At 46.8% G+C, this 18,160-nt stretch overlaps 1 protein-coding gene across 10 annotated transcripts in view; it reads left to right on the top strand.

The window, feature by feature from the left end:
* The window catches only part of EML1 (EMAP like 1), a 196,809-nt gene that overhangs the window by 52,555 nt on the left and 126,094 nt on the right, over positions 1-18,160 (top strand). For 4 of the 10 annotated variants that reach the window (XM_044933195.2, XM_025271665.3, XM_044933194.2 and 1 more), the window contains exon 1: positions 8,817-8,997. The exons of 1 other annotated variant lie outside the window; for it this stretch is intronic. In XM_044933195.2, the coding sequence (XP_044789130.1) occupies positions 8,931-8,997 (67 nt within the window). In that variant the 5' untranslated portion in view covers positions 8,817-8,930. Of the gene's footprint in view, positions 1-8,814; positions 8,998-18,160 lie in introns of those variants that run through there. 5 more of the 10 variants (XM_044933191.2, XM_044933190.2, XM_044933189.2 and 2 more) reach the window with 3 other exon arrangements.

Below are 18,160 nucleotides of genomic sequence, written 5' to 3'. Positions count from 1 at the left end.
AGGACTGTATAGTCCATGGGGTCACAAAGAGTCGGACACAACTAAGCGACTTTCCCTTTCTTCTTTTCTATATATTTTTAAAGAATGAATTGACTGGGGCAGAGGAATGGGGGCCTTGAAGGACTCTGAAATCCAGTCTGCATATCTTGGACTTTGAGGTTTCTTTTTTTCCAATAAGGAGAGTAATTTGAAAACTGGGAAAAGTTTTTTTTTTTAAGTCCCTTAGGAGAAATTGTCAAGGGTCCAAGATAGGTGGGAAATAGAGGGTGGGGCAACTTAGTAACTGCGAATCCCTTCTCCAGGTCTCCACAAAAGGTCTCAGATTTGGCCAGATGGGAGTCACAGAAAACTGGGAAGGGAAAAATGTCATGATTTTCCCCAAAGCAGAATAAGTTGGGTTCTTGAAAACAGAGATGATAAATTTGATATTAATATGGGTTCTGAGCAATAATTTTAACAGATTTTTGAAGAGCTGGTGTGAACTCACTTGGAAGGAAATGTTATTGCGAAGAGGCAAACCAAACCCATTCCCTCTTTTCATAGGGTTACCAGGCTGGATGTGCAAAGCATCGGTAAAGAGCCTGCCCAAAATCCCATGGATTATATGGGGGAAAATAGGCTGGGTGAACAAATATTTAGGTGACGATATTTGGTTGGACAAACACATTCAGAATATTTATAATAAACAGATCGGTGCAGATACACCTGGTGAGATGTGGCTGACATAAGAGCTGCACTCCCGCCAGCCCAGCCCCTGCCCTGAGCTGCACATGCGTTTATTGATTATGAAGATGAAGGAGACTTTAATGTGTTTACCATGCATGCTCACTGCTGTCCCAATGCTGATGTGTTAGATGCCAGATAGAAGAGTTTAAAAGATTTTGGTTGGTTAAAAGGATGGCTTGAAACCAATAAAATGACATTTTACAGGGGTAAAGATAAATCTTGTCTTTAGATTTAAAAACATCAATTAACTCAGTAAAGGTTGGAGAAGACCCAACAGTAATTCCATTTGACGAAGACTGGCAGAGTCAGACACGACTGAGCGACTGAACTGAACTGAACTGAACTGATAGGTTTATATTGAACAGAAGTTCAATATGAACCAATAGCATATAGCCTGGCTAAAAAAAACCCAAATCAATACAAACTTCAGTTGTGTCAATAGAATCATAATATCCAAGTTATATAAGGGAAAGGCCACTCGGGTCAGTCCTCTGAGGTTACTGTACCCAGGTCTGGGTACAAGGATTCAGGAGAAGGGAGTCCAGTTAGGTGGTGTAAATGTCTACACGCACGAGGGGTCTAGAAACTGTGTCACATGGTGGACAGGGAAGAAATGGAGAACTTGACCCTGGAGTAGATGAGCGCTCCCTTCAAAGCATGTGCAAGTCTAGCATGTGTAACAGAAAACTGATTTTGTCTCGAGGGTTCATCGATTCCTTCATTCATTTGCTCAGCATTTACAACTGCCAAGTACGTTCTGTGTTGTGTCAAGCATGATGGGCATCAGAGGCATGTAATCTCCTGGGAGACGTGAACGCACACGCATGCACACCACACACACACACACACACACACTCCCAAGTTCCTCGAAGACAAGGTGGATTGACGTAAGGGATGCAATCAGGTTCCAGGAGACGTGGTGGGGGTGTAGCAGGCCCACGATGGCCTCCCAGATGGGGCAGCTTCTCTGCCAGCAGGCAGGCAGAGACTAGGGAACAGCGTGGGCAGAGGTCCAGAGCACTCAAGTGCAGGGCATGAGTGAGAGTCAGGGGTAGAGGTCGCCCAGTGCATGGTGTGGCAGCCGCGTGTCAGATGCCAAAGACAGCATGTTCGGCAGGAGCACCGACAGACTGGAAGTCCACGCGTGGACGTGTGTGCTTCATGGGGCAGGCGTCAGAGAATGAAATGACATCGCTAACCCCGCTTTGGGCAAGTTAACCCTGGAGTAAGCAGAAGTGAGGAAACCTGGCCACACGGTGTTAGCACAGACAGAAGCCTCAGGACAAGGGGAGATGAAATGGACCAGGCAGAAGTGGGATCGATGAAGCACACTTTGGAAAAGACAGTTTGGAATAAAAATAACCAACCACCTTTTTAATAATTCAAGCTCGTAAACTCTGAAATGGTCCAAGTGGCCATTTGTCAGGGATGTTGCAGAAAAGTACTGCGGTGTCAGCAGGCAGGTTGGGGGCCATGGAGTTTAATATTCCTATCGATGTTAGGAATCTGTGATTAGCTCTCATTTTATGGAGTAACAGTCTTATTATGAGAAAGTATATTTATCTGTTATAATTTAGTATCAATGGTGAATGGCTTTCTGAATCTTTGGAATACCCAGTTCTTAATTTTGAGATTCTATGCATATGTGCGTGCTAAGTCGTTTCAGTCATGTCTGATTTTCTGCAACCCTATGAACCTGGAGTGGGTTGCCATGCGCCCCTCCAGGGGACCTTCCCGACCCAGGGATGAAACCCACATCTCCTGTGTCTCCTGCATCAGCAAGCAGGTTCTTGACCACTAGCGCTGCTTGGGAAGCCTTGAGATGCTATACTAGCTGCATCAGTTCATCAGGGATGCTGTAATGAAGCGCCACTTACCAGGAGGCTTAAGAAACAGAAGTTCACGGTTTCACACTTCCGGAGGCCAGAAGACCAAAGTCAAGGTGTGGGCAGGGCTGGGAAGGAAGGATGGACTCCAAGCCTCTCTCCTTAGCTTGGAGACAGCCGTCTCCTCCCTGCGTCTGCTTCACCCCATCTTTCCTGTGTGTGCGTCTGTGTCCTAACTTCCTCTTCTTACAAGGACACCAGTCCTATTGATCAGGGCCCACCTGAGCTCGTTTTAACTCGATTGCCTCTGTAAGGACCATGTCTCCAAAAAAGGTCACGTTCTGAAGCACCAGCAGGTAGTATTTCAACATATGAAGGGGGAAAGTGGAAGTGAAGTCATTCAGTCGTGTCCGACTCTTTGTGACCCCATGGACTGTAGCCTATCAGGCTCCTCTGCCCATGGGATTTTCCAGGCTAGGGTACTGGAGTGGGTTGCCATTGCCTTCTCCAGGGGATCTTCCCAACCCAGGGACTGAACCCGGGTCTCCCACATTGCAGGCAGACACTTTACCATCTGAACCAACAGGGACTTGGCTCAGAAAGGGGAGGAAGGGCACAACCACTAACTAAAAGGCAACTTCTCTTTGCTCTTAGAATAAAACCCGAAGCCCCGTGTGTACAGGCCACTCCAACTCCTGTCCAGCTCCCCAGAGGAGCCTTACTTGCCTGAAGCAGCGCCCACTGGCTCTCTGCCCACTGTTGCTGTGTCTCCGTTCCCTCCTCAGTCCAGTTCAGACCCTCCAGAGTCATGTGAAACCCTTCCTTCTGGTTTTGTTTCATCACACTCACCACAGTTTGCACTGACGTATATTTGTATGCGTATTCTATGTCACCTTCAGGGAAAGATACCCTTTACCTCCCAGCTCAGCACACATACAGACAGTTCAGGTAAAGATCAATGCTTGAGGGGAAAACACTTGTTCTTACTATGTTCAGGGCACCCTGATATTTCCCATTTTGTTTATTTTTTTTTTCTCATAGTAAAATATACACAACATAAAATTTGCCGTTTTATGCATTTTGAAGTCCACAGTCTGGTGGCATTAAGTACATTCGCCTTATTGGACGGCCATCACCCCCAGCCATCTCCTGAACTTTGTCATTATCCCAAACGGAAACTCTGTTTCCATTAAACACTAACTCCCTCTCCCCCAGTCCCCCCAGTCCCTCCAGTCCCTGGCACCCGCCATTCTATTGATACTTTTGGGCTCTATGAATTTGACTCCTCTGAGGACCTCATATAGGGCTTCCCAGATGGTGTTAGTGGTAAAGAACCTGCTTGCCAATGCAGTAGACACAGAAGATGTGGGTTTCATCCCTGGGTTGGGAAGGTCCCCTGGAGGGGCGCATGGCAACCCACTCCAGGATTCTTGCCTGGAGAATCCCATGTACAGAGGAGCCTGGCAGGCTGCAGGCCATAGGGTCACAAAAAGTCGGACACGACTGAAGCGACTTAGGACTCACACATGCAGGGACCTCATATAAGTGGAGTCATCTAGCGTTTGTCGTTTTGTGACTGGCTTATTTGACTCAGCATAATGTCCTTGAGATTCATCTGTGTGGTAGCACGTGTCAGAGTTTCCCTTCTTTCTCGAGTACATCATATTCCATTGTATGGATAGACCACATTTTATCTCTTCCTTGAGCCGTGTACAATGGGCTGCTTCCCCATTTTGGCCCTTGTGAACGATGCTTCAGTAAACATGGGTGTACAGACATCTGTTTGAGATCCTGCTTTCAATTTCTTTGGGTATACACCCCGAATGGAATTTTCTGCTTCTCTTTTCTTTTTTTTAATTATAGTTGATTCTGTTTCAAAGTGCTGATGTGACTTTAACTTCATAACACTTGCAGTTTAGAACGCACTGTGTTTTTTGGTGCTGTATCCCCAACCCCAAGCATGGTGTCTAGAACTGAAGAACTATTTTCGGAGGAATGATGAATTAAAGTATAGATGCACAGGCTCTCCATTTTGGGGTAATTTTTCTTTATTACTTTTCCATGAATAAAAGCTACAGAGCTCCCATTTTTATTTCTTTTTTCACATGTTGTACCAACGCTGCTATTAATGTCATGGAATGCTATGGTTATATTGTCCTAGAGAGCATACATCATTTATTACAACAACAATATGTTTTGCACTCGGGCCATAAATTATCTCAAAATGATGTGGAATAACAGTCTGTTAAGATGTTTGGGCGCAAAATCTCACATTATTAATTAAGTTTTCAGAGATTTTTTTCTTGAACTTTCTCTTTTTTTTTTCCTCAACAGATCTTTAAAAAATGCTGTGCAGATTATACTTAGTTGACTGAACATGCATGTCCTTGTGATTATACTAAAATTTGCTTTTGTTAGAGTAAGCTTTTACCATTGTGGGGAAAAACACAGCAGTTGAATACTCTAGATTAAGAGGGTAATAATGATCTTCATCATCTCAGAGCAGTGGGCTGTGTGTTCTTGTTATTTGTCATTTTGTTCCATCGGAAGTAAAATCCTCTAAGAAAATCTCCAGCTCAATTTTTCTCCTGTCCCACTTCTGAATTTTCTTTACTCCCCAACCTTTCTGCTTTGGGGCCACCGGATATCATATCTTTCACATTATAAATCAGGAATGCTAACCATCTTAAAGAGAATCATCTTTTAATCATTTATTCATGATTATCCCTTCCTTTCCAGAGAATGCCTCACATTAGTTTCTAAACAGTAATTATCCAAAGCATCCGAATGTATAAAATGTCAAAGTGGAGAAGCAATAGTATAAAGGTCAGACTGGAAGGGGAGAAAGATGGGAAAGAGAAAACAGAAGCGCCAAGTTCAAATGTTCACCTGTGTTAAGTCCCAGCCTTCAAAAGCCCCAGCCTTCAAAAGCCCCTCTCCAGGAGGGAGGCAATATATAAAGTTATGACTGATTTGCATTGCTGTATGGCAGAAGCCAACACAATTGTCAAGCAATTTTCCTCCAATTAAAAAATAAATTCAAAAAAGCCCCAGCACCTGCCTTCGGGATGCATAGGGTCCGGCCATACTGGGTCGGGGTAGAGGCTTCATGTAACTCTTCTGCCACCTCTGCCCTCTGTATTTGGCCTCTATTTCTTTTCTCTGTCAAAGTTCTGAAACATGCATCTACGAGCATCCTCCTTTTCTTTTTTTGAGCATTCTTAATGATTTACACTGATCAAAAGAATTTACATATTTCGCATTGTCTGAAGTGGAAAATTAAAGGCAATATTGATCATCTTTTCTCTCTTTAAATTTTAGCCCTTTTATTTTTTGACTGTACTGTGTACCTTGCAGTATCTTCGTTCCTCAACCAGGGATCAAAGCCATGCCCCCTGCAGTGGATATGTGGAGTCTCTATCACTGAGCCACCAGGGAAGTCTCTATGTGCTCTCCTTTTGATGTCTAGCAGCTCGGCTCCGGTCCCCACTGCTTCACCAAGATGCTCCAAGTCGCCTGGGGACCCTCTACCACCAGATCGAAGCCCTTTGCTCATTGACTTGTCCAGCAGAGAACCTTGTGGAAAGGCCCACCTCTGTGCAACTTTCTGTGCTCTTTGCTTAATGAGACAGCCCACTAGGCTGATGTCCTGCCTCTCAGCTCCTTCGGAATTTCCTTCTCTCCTCCCTTTCCAAGGCTTTGTCCAGCTCCCTTCCCACCCTGCATCCTCTCCTTTAGAGTGTTCCTGCCACAGCCTCTTTGCAGACAATTCCCACTTCTCATTCTTTCACTGGCCAGCTGGTCTGCATCCCCAGTTGCTACAGGGCATTTCTAGTGGGAAGTCTGCTGTCCTCCCATGCTTGGCCTTCCTGCCTCTCCAGCTGTATCGTCCTAGAGCAGGTTCCCTCCGGCCCATCCCTCAGCTTCTTTCTTCCCTCTGACTGTCTGGGCCCTGAGTGCTCCTTTCCAGAGAGCTGCAGACACCCTGGGGTGCTCTAGCTCCAGGCCCTGGCCCTTGTGGTCTGATTCACACTCAGTTCAGTTCAGTTCAGTCGCTCAGTCGTGTCCAACTCTTTGTGACCCCACGGACTGCAGCAGGCCAGGCCTCCCTGTCCATCACCAACACCCAGGGTTTGCTCACACTCATGTCCATCGAGTCAGTGATGCCATCCAGCCATCTCATCCTCTGTCATCCCCTTTTCCTCCTGCCTTCAATCTTTCCCAGCATCAGGGTCTTTTCCAGTGAGTCAGCTCTTCGCATCAGGTGGCCAAAGCATTGGAGCTGCAGCTTCAGCATCAGGCTCATCTCCAGCACTGCTGGTGTCAGCCACCTGCTGGCGTGCAAGCCTCCTGCCTCCCTGTCTCCTGCCGGGTCTGGCTCAGGCCGCTCTGCTGGCTCTCTCTTAGCTCAGGCCACTCTCATTTCCCCACTGTCTGAATACAGACTGTCCGCTCACAGCAGGTCAGCCCTAGGGCCTATCAGCAGCCCCTGCTGCTTGCTTCCTCCACAATCATTAACCCTGTCCTTCCAACCCCAGGTCACAGTTAAACCCACAGCACCTGTGGCCCTTGAGGGTCACGCCACCACCCCACCCCATTCCACCCCCATCCCAGTGTACTTTTCCTCTTAACAATCCCTGTGGGCTTCTGTTCCTGGTCTCCTTGACCAGGACGGGGCTTCAGCCTTTCCCGTCCGTCCACAGCATCTAATGCCAGTCCTGCTAACCCATGTGCCAGGCACAGAGCAGCAGGGTCCCATCCCTGCCCCTGTCCTCTGCTTTTGCAAAGAGAGGTCCCCATCCACCTCTGAACCCCAGCGAGCCCCCCAGGTTTTCCTAATAGTAACTTTTTACTCAGTTCTCATTTCACCTACTTGTGTTCAACCTTGAGCTTCCCTGGAGTCTCAGAGAGTAAAGAATCTGCCTGCAATGCACAAGAGCTGGGTTCAATCCCTGAGTTGGGAAGATTCCCCTGGAGGAGGGCATGAGAGCCCACTCCAGTATTCTTGCCTGGAGAAGCCCATGGACAGAAGAGTCTGGCGGCCTACAGTCCGTGGGGCCGCAAAGAGTCGGACACGATTGAGTGACCAAGCACAGCACAGGAGCTAATACCTACAACCGGAAACGAGTCAGAATTGAACATGTAAGTGAATTGTAACTACTGTGTAACCAGGAGCAAAAATGTTACACCGTCTATTCTGGACAAAGTCAGTTCAGTTCAGTCCAGTTCAGTCGCTCAGTCGTGTCCGACTCTTTGCGACCCCATGAATCGCAGCACGCCAGGCCTCCCTGTCCATCGCCAACTCCAGGACTAAGTCAGAGGATCGTCAAACTCACACTCTCTCTCACTTGTCACGTGCGAGCATCTTCACTTCAGTCCACAGTCAGTGACTGGCACATATGCGCAGGAACTGGAAACATTACAACCCCGTGCATTTGTGCGTTTCTTTCTTTCTGTGGTACTTCGTCCCGACTCCCTGTCTCTCTGAGATAGAGTAAGTAGAGATTTCCGTGGGTCCTGTAACAAGTTAACAAGTGTCTCATGTGACAAATCTCCCCGCCACCCCAGGGGCTGATCAGGGGTGGGAGGGACCCCGGGAGATGTTTTAGCTAGCCTTAAAGACCCCGGCCTTTCCAGCCTGACATCTGGAGGGCCCCTTTTGGACGTGGGAAGCCGCACCGGTTCGAGCCGAGTCACCAGCCCGGCGCCGATTCTCACTCGAGGCAGGGCCTGGCCGCGGCGGAAGAACGCGCGGAGAGAGGGGCGCGCCTGGCAGGACGTGGCCAAAAGTGGAGCTGCTCCGACGTGGACACCCGGCCGAGATGGGCCCGCGAGTTGTCCATGTTTGGTCCTGGAGCCGCCCGCGGGGCGCGCGGGGACAGCGCCCCCGGGGGAGCGCGGGCGCCGGCGGCCGCAGGAGGGGTTGCCCCGGCCGGGGCCGGGGGTGGGGTGGGGGTGCGACTCCCCCGCTCCCCGCGCGCCCCCTCCCGCGCCCCCACCGCCGCCGCTTCGCCTTTGTCCCAGCGCGCCCCCTGCCCACCCCGGAGCCGGCGGCCGCGCCGGGAGGCGGGGCCTGGCCGCTGCACCCCCTGCCCCGGCCGCGCACCGCCCTCGGCTCCCTGGCGCGCCAGCCCCGCCCCGGCCCCGCCCGGCCACGTCCCCTCGCCGAGGCCGCCCCCTGGCGGGCGGAGCGGGCGCCCGGCTCGCGCGGCCGCGGCGGCGGGCCCGGGGTTGCCATGGTAACCGGCGGCGGCCGCCGCCACGGCAGGGCCGGCCCCAGCGCCAGCGCCGGCCGCGGCTCGGCGCGGCTCAGTGTGGGGGTGATCGGGCGGCGGCGTGGCCGGGCCGGGGGAGCGGGCGCTGCCCGGCGGCCTCAGCATGGAGGACGGCTTCTCGAGCTACAGCAGCCTGTACGACACGTCCTCGCTGCTCCAGTTCTGCAACGGTGAGGAGGGGCGGCGGCCGGGGCGGGCCGGGGGGCCGCGGCGCGGAGCGGGCCGAGGGGCGAGGCCGGGGCGGCCGGGGAGGCCGCGCAAAGTTGCTGCGGAGGGGCGCGCGGTTCCCGCCGCCGCGGGCGCATTGTGCTGGGCTGCTGAGCCCCCGGGCCGCCCGGGCCTCGCTGCGCCCCCGCCCCCGCCCCCGCCCCGGCGTGGCTCGCTGCTCCCGGCTCCCGGCTCCCGCTCCGGGCTCCGGCCAGTGCGCGCGGGGAGCGGCCGGTCCCGGGGAGACCCGCGCGGGCGCACCTACCGGGCAGCGCGTGGGGAGGCCCGGGCGTCCCAGGGCTCCGCGGGGACGTGTTGCTTTCTGCTTCCAAACTCACATCTGTTTGGAAATGTCTGGATGAAGAACTCGGAAAACACATCACTTAATAACAAAACGCTCCTTCGAGGATGTGCGCAGTGGTTGCTGCGCATGGACTCAGATCCATTCCGTTCTACTTTGATGAAACCATCAACACTTTGATGCAATCTAGAGCTGTTTAAATGGACAGGCAGAGTGAACCGGGCTTCAAAGTGTTTCGACTGTTTACGGGGTGATACTTTTGGGGGGTTTTTTGTTTGTTTACAGGGAGGAAATAGTAATAGCTATCAATATGGCATCTTTAAAAATTATATAAAATCTTAACGTTTCAAAGATGTTAGTTTCACTAGTAGGGTTGAAAAAGATAGTCACAGCAGACTGCATGGTTTATCAGAACATTCACGCACAAAAGTTAACCATAAAATTTTTATATGTTGGATTTATTGCTTTATTAGAGGATCTCAGAAACTTGTTAAAGAAAAAAAAATCGTGTATTTTCTAGAATGTGCCTCTAGTACAGGTGGAATCATTTGGAATTCTAGACACTTTGACGACTTGAGCAATTTATTTTGCAGTTGTATTTGTGATTTAGGCGAATATCTCTAGTTATTCGACACCTGTTTGCAAATAGGAGGTATTAGCCTTGGCAATTAAGATCACCGGGTTGATTCATCCTTTAACCTCTGGCAAAATTTATCATCTTTTTCATGGGAGAGTATATAGTCTTATAGTTTTGGCAGCTTGTAATTTTCATGTTAATCACATGTTAGCCTTCATTAACTTGTAATGGCCTCTTCAGCAGAAAGGATGAAAGTTTTTGCTCTCCAAATTTAACGAGAGTTTCAGAGCTGAAGGAGGATAGAATGTATTTGGTGCCCTTCTGGCCATTGGAATTTCTTATATGTAGTTGAGAGTCATGGAAACGGTTTTATCCTCCACAACATTAAGTAGATATTTGAGCAGTTGTTTAGGGGCTGGTCATGTTGCTTCTAAATAGCAGTTCAGTCATAAAGTTGTGCATCTATTCATGAACATTCTGGATTTCTGCCTTTTCTTATTAAGTGTGTGTCAGAAATATTGGTAAGGAATTTTACTGGTAAGTGTCTAGAAGAAAGTAAAAACCAGGTTTTATATTGTATGGCTAACAGTTTAAAGAAAAATGACTTTATTATTGAAGCATAGTTGATTTACAATGTGTTAAATTCTGCTGTACAGCAAAATGGCTCAGTTATACACGTATATCTATTCTTTTTTATATTCTTTTCCTTTATGGTTTTTCTGAAGATACTGAATATGATTCCCTGTGCTACACGGTAGAACTTTTGTTGTTTATCCACCCTGTATATAATAGTTTACATCTGCTAATCCCAAACTTGCGATCCATCCATTCCCTACCCATGTCCCCGTAGGAAAAAATTGACTTTAAAATAGCTTAGAAACAAGCAATAAGAGCAATTCAAAATACAACTGAATCGTAACAGTTAAATTACTTTTCTTAACAAAGCTCTTAGCTCTGTGCTTTTTTTTTTTTTGGTTACCTTATGAACAAAGTTTAAAGCAAGAATGGTCTCTGAGGTAGAAGTGAGTGTCACACTGGTGATGTTTTAGACACCAGATGTTTGGATGAGAAATTATTCATTTTAAGAGGCCTTTGCTAAGTGAAAATATAAATGAGTACAACCCAATTAATGACTATGATGATTCAATGAAAGCAGTGGATCACAGGAGCACCATTTCACCAAGCATTAAATTAAACATTTGGGTATTTTATTGGCTACAGTGAGAAAAAATGCTTTTTGAATTAGAGATTTCCATGACAATGGCAGGACTACACCATGCAGTAGATGAACCCATCCGTGTTCACATGTTGAGCACACTGCATGCTTTTGACAGTGACAGGAACCAAAAAGTCATAGTTGTTTGTTAGCTTCAGAAAATACCTCCCATACTTGTTATTTGGATGACTGCCACAGGTAACGTCTTCCTGGTGCGATCAAGATAGAAGTTAGTAATAAACGTGAAAAGGAAGGAAGAGAAAACGTTGTTCTAGTGAGTGAAGTCTCTAGTTTCCACTGTATTTTTCCCCTTACTGTCTCTCGTACTTAATTTGTAATGGATATTAAATGTCAACATAGGCGGTATCCAGCCTCATGAAAAGACTATCCATGCTCCTTTTAGACACTGGCTGTCTCATTTCAGTAGGAAATGTGTGCAGTGTTTTTTCTCCAAAACTGTTTAGGACTCTGTAAAGTGAGCTAGAAATCACAACCTTCTGTCCGCCTAAGAAAAAACTACCACAGTTGGAAAGTGGACTAAAGCTGTCATTTATAAGCCAATTTCCTGTTTGGGAAATACTTGCCACCTTTTACTCCATTTTTTCTTCAAACCCTTCCTTTTGCATAGGAGGAAACTGAGGCTCAAAGAGATTTTTCTAACTTTATAAGGCCACACAACTAGTAAGGCTTGGATACCAGTATGAATTCTTTTGGTTTGTTTTAATAACAGCTATTGAGAGAGAGAATTCACATTCTATAAAAATTCTCTCTTTTTAAAGTATACAGTTAAGTGGCTTTTAGTATATTCACAGAATTGTGCGTGCATCAACATTGTCTAATTTTAGAAGATTTTCATCACCACCCAAGAAACCCTAGCACCCACTAGGTTGTATTCCCCACTGCCCTGGCCCTTTGGCAACACCAACCTATCTTTCTGTCTCTCTGGATTCTGAATATTCAGTATAAATGGAATCATATGTGTGGCCTTTTATCTGGCTGTTTTCACTTAGCACAATGATTTAAGGTTCACCCATGTTGTAGCATGTGTCAGTACTTCATTCTTTTTATGGCCAAATAATATTCTGTTATATGGGTTCAGTTCAGTTCAGTCGCTCAGTTGTGTCCGACTCTTTGCAACCCCATGAATCGCAGCACGCCAGGCCTCCCTGTCCATTACCAACTCCCGGAGTTCACTCAGACTCACGTCCATCGAGTCAGTGATGCCATCCAGCCATCTCATCCTCTGTCGTCCCCTTCTCCTCTTGCCCCCAATCCCTCCCAACATTAGAGTCTTTTTCAATGAGTCAACTCTTCGCATGAGGTGGCCAAAGTACTGGAGTTTCAGCTTTAGCATCATTCCTTCCAAAGAAATCCCAAGGCTGATCTCCTTCAGAATGGACTGGTTGGATCTCCTTGCAGTCCAAGGGACTCTCAAGAGTCTTCTCCAACACCACAGTTCAAAAGCATCAATTCTTCGGTGCTCAGCCTTCTTCACAGTCCAACTCTCACATCCATACATAACCACAGGAAGAACCCTGCTTTATGTCTCTGTTCACCAGTAGATAGGCATTTGGGTTGTTTCTACTTTTTGACTGCCATCAATAATGCTATTAGAAACATTCATATCCAGGTTTTTGTGTAAACATATGTTTTCATTTCTGTTTGGTTGATGCCTAGAAGTAAGGCTTCCCTGGTGGCTCAGATGGTAAAGAATCTGCCTTCAGTGCATGAGACCCAGGTTCAATCCCTGGGTCGGGAAGATTCCCTGGAAAAGGGTATGGCAACCAACTCGAGTATTCTTCCCTGGAGAGTTCCATGAACAGAGAAGCCTGGCAGGCTCGAGTCCATGGGGTCGAAAAGAGCTGCACGTGACGGAGTGATTAACGCACTTTCACACTTACCTAGGAATAGAATAGCTGAGGCGTATGGTAGCTCTGGTTTAACATTTTTGAGGAACTAGTCTGAATTTTTTGAAATCTAAACATCAAGCAGTCCATCCTAAAGGAAATCAGTCCTGAATATTCACTGGAAGGACTGATGTTGAAGCTGAAACTCCAATACTTTGGCCACCTGATGCGAAGAACTGACTCCTTGGAAAACTCTGATGCTGGGAAAGATTGAAGGTGGGAGGAGAAGGGGACAACAGAGGATGAGATGGTTGGATGGCATCACCGACTCAATGGACATGAGTTTGAGCAAGCTCCGGGAGTTGGTGATGGACAGGGAGGCCTGTGCAGTCCATGGGGTCGCAAAGAGTTGGACATGGATTGAGCGACTGAACTGATCTGAAACATCAAGCTGTTTTTATTATACCTTATTGGTATGAGACTGGGGAGTCAAGAAACTGGATGAAAGAGGGAAGGAAGTGGGTGGGAAGAACATATTGTTGCTATTTCATTTCTGTGAGTCACTTTGGATTCTTCCATCAATCACAGTTCTTCAAAAGAAGTCAACGTACACGTTGGCTTAGTTGCCGTAGGTTACAAGAATTTCAGAGTTTCAGGGGACCTAAGGGTGATCTCATCTCATGATTTACTTTCTTAAGCCTCTGAATGTTTTGTCAAAGTACAGCTCACCCAGGAACCCAAATGTCAGGCAAATAAACCACAGGGAGCATCCCCCGATGAACTCGGGGAGAGGGTAGTGTCTCTGGTCCTCCTTGCCTGTCCTGTCATCCCCTGATTCCATTCACCAGCCCTCCAGGGCTTGAGATCTCTGTTCCAGAGGTTATTCAACCCATGTTTGAGCAGTTCCAAAGAACGGGAAACTCACTATCTCTGCATGCAGCCCATTCCTTCTTTGTGTGATTCAGACTGCCAGTTGCTAAAAGCAGTCAAAATTTGGCCCAAGTTCTGCTCCTTGGGTCCATAGGAAATAGGTTTAATCTCTTCTCTATGTACTAGGTCATCCCATGTTTGAAGACAGTCCTGATAGCTCCTTCTCAGGTCTGATTCCAGCTAAACGTTACCTTTAAAAAAAGAAATCCTCACAAGACACAGTTTTAGACCCTTCAGCATCCTGGTTTGCCCAGTCTATACTTCTTTTCTTTTGTCTGTATGCCTCTTTGGGCTTCCCTTGTGGCTCAGCTGGTAAAGAATCCGCCTGCAATGCTGGAGACCTGGGTTCGATCCCTGGGTTGGGAAGATCCCCTGGAGAAGGGAAAGGCTACCCACTCCAGTATTCTGGCCTGGAGAATTCCATGGACTGTATAGTCCAGGGGTTGCAAAGAGTCGGACACAACTGAGCAACTTTCACTCACTCACTTATATGCCTCTTTAGATTTGACACAGCTGAATATCTGCATATTCCAAGCGTGGTTTTTAAATACAGCGGAGTAGAGCTGGATACTTCACCTCCCTTGTTCTAAAGTCTATACTTCTAATAATGTAGCCCAAGACTATATTTGTTCTTTTGCTTGCCATTTCACATTGTTACCTTTTATTGGTTTTCACCTAAAATTCTTGTCTGTTTTACATGTATTGTGGCTAACCCCCCTTTTTTTCCATACTTTTCCCTTTTCTTTTTAAGGGGGAATTTCCTTTTTTATTTTAGGGGTAATTTTCTGCAATACAGCATAATTGTAATCTGTATCATAATGCTGTAAATACTCCCAACACTTATAAAATATTTCAGTGTTATAATAACATGGAAGTTGGTCATTGCCTTAAAGGTTATGATTCTGGCTGATAGCTTTTTTTTCTGTCTTGCCTGGAAAGGTGCTGTGAGACATCTTCCCATGTTCCTTTCTACAGCCTATACATGGCTCAGCTACCACTTCTGATGTAACTGGACTTCCCCTGCAGGTGCTACTTGTTAATAACCACAGCCTGTCAAGTCCCTGCTCCCTCCTGCTCCCAGTGACATTCTGAAGCCACTACACTAATCTTTTGGACTTCGTTGTCGTTGTTCACTTGCTAAGTTGAGTCCGACTCTTTGTGACCCCAGGGACTGCAGCACCCCGGGTTTCCCTGTCCTTCACCATCTCCCAGAATTTGCTCAGATTCATGTGCATTGAGTCAGTGATGCCATCCAACCATCTCATCTTTGGTCATCCCCTTCTTCTGCTCTCAGTCTTTCTTAGCATCAGAGTTTTTTTTCCAGTGAATCAGCTCTTTGCATCATGTGGCCAAAGTGTTGAAGCTTCAGCTTCAGCATCAGTCCTGCCAATGAATATTCAGGACTGATTTCCCTTAGGATTAACTGGTTTGATCTCCTTGTTGTCTAGGGCACTCTCAACAGTCTTCTCCAACACCACAATTCAAAAGCATCAATTCCTCAGCGCTCAGCCTTCTTTATGGTCCAGCTCTCATATCCATACATGACTGCTGGAAAAAGCATAGCTCTGACTCTGCGGACCTTTGTTGGCAAAGTGGTATCTCTGCATTTTAATATGCTGTCTAGGTTGGTCATAGCTTTTCTTCCAAGGAGCGCTTTAAGCGTCTTTTAATTTCATGGCCGCAGCTACTGCCATTTATTTTTCTAGTTATGAAATGAAAACTTGTTTTTATTGCTAAGCATTTATATTGAGGGAGTTAAGAATACTTTATTTAAAATCTTAGAACTATTTTGGCATCTGTGATTCTGTTAACTTTAATTCTGATAGAATTTTCATGTTTGCAAATAGTTGGGTTTGAAACAAGGTCAAGGAACTCGTGTGAAGAAATCACTCTGAACTCAACAAAATGAAGTCTTTTCAAACCTCATGTATTCTTCTGTGGTGGCTGAGGACTGAGTTAGATTTTCTGTTAGCAAAAACCAAAGAAAATAGTTTTTACAGGAAAATGCCAAGTAAGCACCCATACTAAGTGAGAATTTTTAATTGGTGTACTTGATATTCTGGCAGGGAATCTATTTTATAGCCAAACCACAAGCATTTATGGCATTATAAACAAACCCAAGCATTATGATGGAAAGTTCACCAAACCAGGCTTGAAAGTAACTATTAATCAGTTCTTGTTAATTTCTGAGATAATATAAGCTTTTTCATAGAGTCTCTTAAAAAATAAACATTTTAGTTGAGTGGAGAGTGGATAAAAAAGAAATAACATCTTTGTTTCTACTGTCAAAGTCTGTTCGAGCTATAAAACTAGAAGCGTGAAAAACTTAATTATGGTAGCATTGAAAATTGAACATTAAAGCTTTGCTTTTAGTAGCAAAAACAGCTTCTCTAAGGACTTAAAACCAATAGTATTTTGTGCCACTTAGAAAAGTCTCTTTCAGGAAAACTATAATTATTCATCTTTAAAATCCTAGCTTATTAATTGAGGATTTCTAGGATTAGCAAAATGTTTTAAATGCCACCAGACACATGGAAAACTTTTTTAAAGGTATGCTGCAAATTGTAAATGACATGTAAATATTATCAATATACTCTCCCCACCAAAGCGTCATGTTTTTCTCACTAGATGCTTGACACGTAAGTTTAATACTCTGCCGACAGCTGTTTCAATGTCGTGTGGGGCGGGGGCTGTCTTATACGCCACCCGGAGCTAGTACGTACCCTCTTTGGTTTCCTGTAAAGAAATAGCTCTTTAGAAGATTTTCATTCTTTAAAGTATTTATTTTCCAATCAAAAATTAGGTAGACATACTTTCAATTTTGTTTCCTCTCAAGCCCTATCTTTATTGGAAAATACTATTTGTGGGGAAAGCTACATTTTTACAAGAGTACTTAGTTGTGTCTTAAAATGCAGTAGCATATTTATCCTGCCAGCTTTCTGGAAAAGATTTAAACTCGCTGTCTTTAATAAACCATCCTCTCTGTGAAGGGGCAGATTTGACCGTTAGCCTTGGATGATGCGAGAGGCTGGGATCGCCGAGCCTAGAGCCTGCCTCAGGTGGGGAGTTCCGCAGGAGACCTTGGCTGCCTGCAGAGGGGGAGAACAGAGGTGCCAGCCTCTCGGGGTGGTGTCTCAGTCGTGGCGCGTCCTTGCGGTGGGATCCAGCACTGGCTGTATCCTTCCTTCTGTGCCCTCTGGAGGGGAAGGCATCATTGTCCTGGACTGCAAATTATTCCCACAAAGAACCTTTCGCGGACAATGGGCAGCTCACAGTTAAGGATAATGAGGACAGAGACGATCAGGCGAGTATTCATGGAGAGAGAGGCCTTTAAGTTCACTTGGCAGATGGAGGCAGTTTCGAGTGCGTCCCTACAATGTGCCCAGGACAATGAAAAATGTTGAAAACATGTCCTCCCTAGAAGCATCGGTTTTCCCTCGGCAGTGTCCTGCGTGCGTCTTTCCCCCAGCCTCCCATCTCCACGGGAGAGTTCTCCTCTCCCACGGATCTCATCGTTCCTGCCCCCGCTTTACTCAGACTCTGGTCAGTGCTCATCTGGGGTGTGTTATAAGGGCAGCGGCCCCAAACTAGCCTTTCTGCCTCCAGTCTCAGCTCCTTTTTCTTACTCAACACGTGCTTGAGTACCCACCGAGCTCCTCACTACGCAGGTCTAAGGCTTCCAGCCACATGAGGAGTCCACGTGGCCCTGGCTTTCAAAAGGAAGCACACGTTGCCCTTCAGGAGCTGGACGCTCAGCATCGTGTTCTCGGTCAGTTGTTTAACGACCCTAGGCATAGATGGTGCTGAGAAGCAGGCTCAGGAGAGGGGCCGGGCATGGGACCTGGAAAGGCCTGCATGAGCTTTTCCCTGGGGATTGGAAGCCATTCACCCACAGGGGTGGGGAGAGGGCAGGAAAGAACATTCTAGACTGGGTGTGAAGCCCTGGGCGGGAAAGGACCTTTTTGGAAACTGAAAGTCTTCCCTCGAAAGAAAGAGAAATGGGACAGAGTTGAAATGAGGCGGGGAGTGTCCTGTGGGGCCTTTGGGCCACGTTAGGAGTTTGGTCTTATTTCTGGGGAGCAGAGAGAATGTGGTGGAGAATTTTGAGGCGATAGAGTGACATGGTCAGATTTTCAGGGAGTTTTGGAGAATGCCTCTCCCTGCAGTGCAGAAGAGGGGCTGGAGGTGCTGCTGAGGGCGAGAGGGGGGCTGTCGTGTGAACCCGGGGAGAATGGTGGCAATTCCCACCAGAGGG

The sequence above is a fragment of the Bubalus bubalis genome, chromosome 20 (genome assembly GCF_019923935.1).
Source record: "Bubalus bubalis isolate 160015118507 breed Murrah chromosome 20, NDDB_SH_1, whole genome shotgun sequence".
In the NCBI taxonomy this organism is placed as follows: Eukaryota; Metazoa; Chordata; class Mammalia; order Artiodactyla; family Bovidae; genus Bubalus; species Bubalus bubalis.
The sequence above is the reverse complement of the archived record's forward strand: the minus strand, read 5'-3'. Positions and strand labels throughout refer to the sequence as shown.